This window comes from Rhinolophus hipposideros, assembly GCF_964194185.1.
Source record: "Rhinolophus hipposideros genome assembly, chromosome: X".
NCBI lineage: Eukaryota > Metazoa > Chordata > Mammalia > Chiroptera > Rhinolophidae > Rhinolophus > Rhinolophus hipposideros.
The window spans coordinates 92,926,396-92,934,200 of record NC_138046.1 but is presented as its reverse complement, the minus strand read 5'-3'; the positions used below and the strand labels follow the sequence as shown (position 1 = coordinate 92,934,200).

Genomic DNA, 7,805 nt, shown 5'->3' with positions numbered 1-7,805 from the left:
AAAATAACAACCCACATTGATAGTGAAGTTTGGCAACAAGTGAGAACAAAATAGTGCTGAAGCTCTTTCAAAGCATGACTCCCCCAAATTGTCAATTTGTGACCTTCCTGGTGGTTCCCTAGAAAACCACATTTGCAAGCTGTCTGTATCTTACCTGACTCGGAGCTTTCCAAGTGTGAAAAGTCTTATCCCTCCAGGACATTTATCAAAAAGCAATTACAGACCATTGCTGAACTTCATGGTTTCCAGAGGCAGTGGATAATAGTTGAGGCAAACAATAGATTAACCAAAAAACTTGAAAGCAAAAGTTAGAGAATGAAATTTCATGGGGGTTTTCAAAAGCACTGATATACATATTCCTGAAAATCTATAAGTCCAAGCATAGGCCTATTTCCATGTCCAGTGCTGAGCACATGCACAGGAAGAATCTCAGGAGGGTCTAAACTCTCACCTCTGGGTGACCTTGAGACTCTGTGCAAGTAGGAAATGAAGGCCAAGGCAAAGTTTTAAACTGTCTGGCTGAGTGTTGAAAACATACCTTGACACAAGCACAGAGCTCCTCAGCAAAAACTGGGAGAGATTCACTGGTCATAGACCTTTAAGAAAATCTCCGTCTAATCATTAGCTGACTATTTAACTAATCAAGTATAGACTTCAAAGGCCACACGTGACAAAAGTACAGACTTTATAGAATTAGTTCAGAAAATTCATTAAAAAAACACAAAACACTACAGAAAACAACAAACCCTAAGGAGGCAGAATAATATGACTTTCAGAGTTACCACATTATATTACATAAAATGTCATTTTCAACAAAAAAATTAAATTATGAGACATGCAAATAAACAATAAAACATGACAGAAAAAAGATCAATCTATAGAAAATGATGTTGGGATCATGTCCAAGATGGTGGATTGGGTAAACACTATGCTCACTGCATCCCAAGATCACACCAAAATTACAAATAAATTATAGAACAATCAAACTCAAGAGTCATTTGAAGACTAGCTGAAAGAACACTTATAACAAGATATAAAGAAGAGGCCACATCAAAACTGGTAGGAATGGGGGAGACACAAAGCAGGCTGACCCCAAGCCCAGAGATGGTGGTTGAATGCTGGGAGGGACACTTCAGTGGCACAGGTCTCCGCTTAAGAGGGAGTTGTCTCAGCCACATGCTGGGCTCCCCAGCCCAGAGGTCCTGTGCTAGGAAGTGGAGTTCCCACAGCATCTGGCAGTGAAAATCAGTGAGGACTCTGCCCTTCCTGGTGGGATAGAGGGTGGCTAGAAACCCAGACGCCCTCCTGTAGAGCCATCACGTGGACTTGCTGGCTTGCAGGCACTTGCCTGGTCTCTGGTGTAAGGGTGGCAGCTCTGAAGGCCGGGGGCATGTGAGAAAGAATGGAGTTGTGTGGCCTCCAAACGAAAGCTGGAGGGATGGGAACCATTGTTGTCCCTGTGTAGAGCCTGACACACATGTGGCCTGTAGTAGAGCACCACCTTTTCAGTGTTAAGCTCTTCCCCAAAGGACCATGTCTGGGACCACATTGATCTGGTGGAATCTGCATGTGAGCATTATCTTGGTGACACCCTGGGTATTCGCCTCTCCCCGTGCACAGCTGGTGCTACGTCGCCCAACACACCTTTGACTGCTGGGCTGCTGGCTCCACCCCTCAGGATGCAGAAGCCTTTTTGCAGTGGGTAGATGGCCCATAGTAGCCCAGGAAACATTTGTGGGTGAGTAGTAACCCAAGAACTGTATTACAAGATCTCTTGGGAAGTTGTGAGTCTAAGAAAAGGGGTGGCTGGCTGCAGTGCTCTAAGGGCATTTCACAAAGTGGTCACAAGCCAGGCACTAGCCCAAAGTGAGCAGTGGCTGGCTACAGTATTCTTGGGGTGCTATGCAAAGGGGTAACAGGCCAGGCACTGGGGTAAGAACTGAATTTGCATTAACTTAGTAAAAACCATTGGCCATGTCTTGTGACTTCCTGGAACTCCACACCACCCAGATAGTGCTGCATAGCTGAGGGCACTCTTAACCCCAGATCAGTCAGACTGACCCATGCATCTAAGGAGGTTCTTTCAATAGATGGGCCTTATGGGCACCCAGCAGGTGGCAATAGGCCTACCAGACCCTGACCCTTTTGCTAAACTGCCTCAGGCCCACTACTAGTGGCAGCTGGTCTCAGTTCATAGTGAGACCACCCCACATGCCTCCAGGTCCATCGCAGGCAGCAGCCAACCACATATAGTTTTGTGGGTCATACCAGGTAGCCACAGTCTGATAACAGGCCAGGATGAAATTGGCCTGCACAAGATCTGCTCCCAAAACTCCAGAAACAACACACTCAGAGGCCAACTTCAGGCCACACCTGAGCACTACCTGGCTAGACCCACAAGCAGCATGCTCAAAGGGGGATCTCAACAGGCACAAGAACCCACAGGGGTGAATCCCCCTCTGAGGGGTCAGGCCACACACTGCAGTTCATACACTATAGGCTTAGCCAATCTTCACAGTCAGTCAACCTGGGAGTCAATCCCACCCATTGACACACCAAAAGCAATCAAGGCTGAACTACAACAGGAGAACACATACAGCACACTCAAGGGACACTCTTGGAACACAAGCACAGGAGATCTGGGAGAGTGCGCCATTGGACCACACAGGAAACATACTGCATAAGGCCACCCAGCAAAGACTAACAGACATAGGAGATCTATCTAATACATAAAAGCAAACACAGAAAGGCAGCCAGAATGAGGAAACAAATAAAAAAAAGCCGCAATTAAAAGAAAAAGAAAGCTCCAGAAATAGAACTCAATGAAATGAAGGCAATCAACCTACCAGAGACAGAGTTTAAAACACTGGTTATAAGAATACTTAAGGAACTTAGTAAGAATTGCAACAAAGAGATAGTAAGTATAAAGAAGGACATAGAAAACATTAAAAAAGCCAGTCAGAAATAAAGACTACATAACTGAAACAAAGAATACACTAGAAGGAATCAACAGCAGACTAGATGAAACAGAGGGTCGAATAAACAATTTAGAAGACAAGGTGGCAGAAAACACCCAACTGGAAGAGCAACAAGAAAAAAGAATCCAAAAAAAAAATGAAGATAGTTTAAGAGACCTCTGGGACAACATCAAGCGTAACAACATTCACATCACAGGAGTACCAGAAGGAAAAGAGAAGAAGCAAGGGGTTGAGAACCTGAATAAATAATGACTGAAAACTTCCCTAACCTGGTAAAGAAATTGACTTACAAATCTAGGAAGCACAGAGAGTCCAAATAAGGTGAAGCCAAAGAGGCCCACACCAAGATACATTATAATTAAAATAGCAAAGGTTAAGGACAAAGAGGCGATCTTAAAAACAGGAGAAAAGCAATTAGTTACCCACAAGAGAGCTCACATAAGACTGTCAGATGATTTCTTAACAGAAACTTTGCAGGCCAGAAGAGAGTGGCAAGAAATATTCAAAGTGGTAAAAAAACTAGTGCCTGCAACCAAGACTACTCTACCCATCAAGGCTGTTATTTAAAATTGAAGGAGAGATAAAGAACTTCCCAGACAAGAAAAAGCTAAAGGAATTCACTACCACCAAACTAGTATTACAAGAAATGTTAAAAGGACTTTGTTAAGCACAAGAAAGGAGAAAACAAACAAACAAATGAAGACTGACAATATGAATAATAACATAGCAATAACTATGTACCTGTCAATAATCACTTTAAATGTAAATGGATTAAATGTGTCAAACAAAAGACATAGGGTAGCTGAATGGATAAGAAAACAAGACCCATGCATACGCCCTCTATAAGAGACCCACCTCAGATTGAAAGACACACACAGACTGAATGTAGAGGAATAGAAAAATATATTTTATGCAAATTGAAATGAGAAAAAAGCTGTGGTACCAATACTTATATTGACTTTAAAATGAAAACTATAATGAGAGACAAAGATGGACATTATATAATAACAGAGGGATCAATCCAAAAGGAGGACATAATGCTAGTAAACATCCATGACCTAACATAGGAGCACCTAAATATATAAAGCAAATCTTGACCAACATAAAAGCAGAGATCAACAGTAACACAATCATAGTAAGGGAATTTACCACCCCACTGACACCAATGAACAGATCTTCTGGAAATAAAATCAACATAGAAACAGAGGCCTTAAATGACACACTAAACCACATGGATTTTATTGATCTTTTTACAGAATTTCACCCCGAAGCAGCAGAATATACGTTCTTTTCAAGTGCACATGAAAAATTTTCCAAGATAGACCACATGTTAGGCCAAAACACAACTCTCAATAAATTTAAGAAGATTGAAATCATATCAAGCATCTCCTCTGACTACAGTGGTATGAAACTAGAAATAAAAATTTTAAAATAACAACCTAAAAAACACACGAACACATGGAGACTAAAAAACATTGTACTAAATAATGAATGACTCAAAAATGAAATCAAGGAAGAAATCAAAATGTACCTTGAGAAAAATGACAATGAAAACACACTGATTGAAACTTTATGGGATGATGGGCAGCAAAATGGCGTCTGCCAGCAGGGTCATTCAGGTAGTCAAGCCACATACTCCATTAATAAGGTTCCCTGACAGAAGAGACAATCCTAAGCCCAATGTACCAGAAGTTTTGAGATTAACAGGACTATCATCTCACTCTTCTTCAATTTCACAGCATTCTAAGGGAAGTAAATCACCAGATTGGCTGATGCATCAGGGTCCACCAGACACTGCAGAAATAATAAAAACATTACCTCAGAAATACAGAAGGAAACTTGTATCTCAAGAAGAAATTGAATTTATCCAACGTGGAGGTCCAGAATAATGACTGACAATGTGGCTGTTATTTGTCATCAGACAAAAGAATAGTCTTTACAATAAAGGACTTCCAAAATGACAAATGAGAAATTGTACATTAAACAACTTTAATAAATATTCTGTAAAAGAAAAAAAAAAGAAATATAGAAAATTTAGATAGACACTTGTATCTCCTAATTTATGTATGTTGGTCAGCTTCTCCACAAGCTTACCTAATTGTTTATATACTTTATACTTATTAAAGTACACATTTTAAAATATTAACCTATTAATTTACTCTTGATTATCAAGTATTACCAGTTGTTGAACTATTAAAAGCATACAATGTCTAGTAAACTATCATAGGTTTTGCATAATTTCATTTTCTTTCAGTTTCTGTTTAGACATGGAAAGAATTTATCTGGCAGAACTGCTGCCTTTGAAAAGTGATTTTCCTGAAATTACATGAGGATCAGTGAAATAATGACTCCATTATTTGTTCTTAATTCTTAACATTTTTTCGTTCACAAAGTTACTGGAGTATAACTGGCTTTTAGTAAGCATATCCTACTCTAAATGATAAAAATACAGCCAAGGTAAAACCAGTGACTTTGTGGTATTAATTCTGGGAAGTTAACACAAAAGATTATTTGTAACCTATATTCATGTCAGAGTATAAAATGGAAAATGAGAGATCAAAGTGAAAATAGCATAGGAATAAATGTTTGACTGAAAATTGCAATTTATTGTTTTTAGGGGTGTTAAGAAAGTCTTGTTCTTTAGTTTATTGTACTGTTTTGATTATGATCATGTATAAAAATCCTGATAACCATTAACTTTCTCAAACCTACTGTCTGAAAGTCTCATAAAATCAACCTAACTAGTTAACCTTGTTAAGGCAATTTATGAAACTTTAAAAGGGTCTTTCTGTGCCAATGGCATATATTATTGTCAAAGAAAAGCCTCAAAAAGCTAAATAAATTCTCTTCTATACCTTAAAAAAAAAAAAAGAAACTCTATGAGACACAGCAAAAGTAGTCCTAAGAGGCAAATTCATAGCAATGCAGGCCTACTTAAAGAAACAAGAAAATATCAAATCAGCAGTCTATCTTTACACCTAAGGGGAACTGGAAAAAGAACAGCAAACAAAGCCCAAAGTGAGTATAAGCAAGGAAATAATAAAGATCAGAGCAGAAATAAATGAAATAGGTCTAAAAAATACAAAAGATCAATTAAACCAAGAGGTGGTATTTTGAAAGGATAAACAAAATTGACAAACCTTTAACCAGATTAATCAAAAAAAATAGATAGAACCCAAATAAATAAAATCAAAAACGAAATAAAAAGTGACAGCAACACCAAGAAATTAAAAAAAAAATTAAGAAAATACTACAAGCAACTATACACCAACAAATTGGATAATCTGGAAGAAACAGATGAATGTCTAGAAGCATACACTCTTCCAAGAAGAAACAGAAAATCTGAATAGACCAATTTCTGAAAAAGGAAATTGAATCAATAATCAACAAGTTCCCAACAAATAAAAGTCCTGGACCAGATGGTTTCACAGGTGAATTTTACCAAACATTCAAAAAAGAATTAACACATATTATCCTCAAACTATTCCAAAAAATTCAGGAGGAGGGAATGCTCCCAAGCTTATTTTACAAGTCCACCATTACCCTGATTTCAAAAACAGACAAAGACAGTACAAAAAATGAAAACTATAGGCCAATATCCCTAATGAACATAGATGCAAAAATTCTCATCAAAATATTGGCAAACTAAATTCAGCAATACATTAAAAACATCATACACTATGATCAAGTGGGATTCATTTGTGGTATGCAAATTTGGTTCAATATTTGCAAATCAATTAATGTGATACACCACATAAATAAAAGGAAAAATAAAAATGACATGGTCATATCAATAGAAGCAGAAAAAGCATTTGACAAAACCAGCATCCATTTATGATAAAAACCTCTCAGCAAAGAGGGAATAAAGGGAAGATATCTCAATATAATAAAGGCCTTATGATAAATCCACAGCTAATATCATACTCAATGGGGAAAAGCTAAAAGCCTTTTCCTTAAGATCAGGAACACGACAAGGATGTCTACTTCTACCACTTTTATTCAACATAACTGGAAGTTCTAGCCACAGCAATCAGACAAGAAAAAGCAATAAAAGGCATCCAAATTGGAAAGAAGGAAGTAAAACTGTCACTATTTGCAGATGACATGATACTATATATAGAGAACCTCCAAGATTCCACCAAAAAAACTATTAGAACTGATAAATGAATTTAGTAAAGTAGCAGGATTTAAAATTAATATTCAGAAATCAGTTGCATTTTTATATACCAATAACGACTGTCAGAAAGATAAATTAAGAAAACAATCCCATTTAAAATGGCATTAAAAAATACTTAGGATTAAATTTAACCAAGGAAGTAAAATACCTGTACTCAGAAAATTATAAGACATTGAAGAAATAAATTAAAGAGTATACAATGGAAACATAAACTATGCTCATGGATAAGGAGAATTAATACAGTTAAAATGTCCATATTAACCAAAACAATATAGGAATCCCTATGAAAATACAAATGGCATCTTTTACAGAACTAGAACAAATAATCCTAAAATTTATATTGAACCATAAAAGACCCCCAAATAGCCATGGGAATCCTGAAAAATAAGAACAAAGTTGGAAGTATCACGGTACCTGATATCAAATTATATAATACAAGGCTATAGTAATCAAAACAGCATGGTATTGGCATAAAAGCAGACACATAGATCAGTGGAACAGAATACAGAGCTGAGAAATAAATCCATGCCATTACGGTCATTATATCTATGACAAAGGAAGCAAGAGTTTACATCAGAGTAAAGACAGTCTATTTAATAAATGGTGTTTGACAGATATATGCAGAAAAATGAAATTGGACAACCTTCTTA

General features: G+C 37.3%; 1 protein-coding gene across 1 annotated transcript; it reads left to right on the top strand.

Moving 5' to 3' along the window:
- Positions 1-4,555: 4,555 nt before the first annotated feature.
- LOC308495259 (alpha-ketoglutarate dehydrogenase component 4-like) lies at positions 4,556-4,867 on the top strand (the record flags this gene model as incomplete). The annotated part of the gene is made up of 1 exon (XM_081043180.1): positions 4,556-4,867. One exon carries the CDS (start codon positions 4,556-4,558, stop codon positions 4,865-4,867), a length of 312 nt encoding a protein of 103 aa, XP_080899306.1.
- Between the last annotated feature and the right edge of the window lie 2,938 nt (positions 4,868-7,805).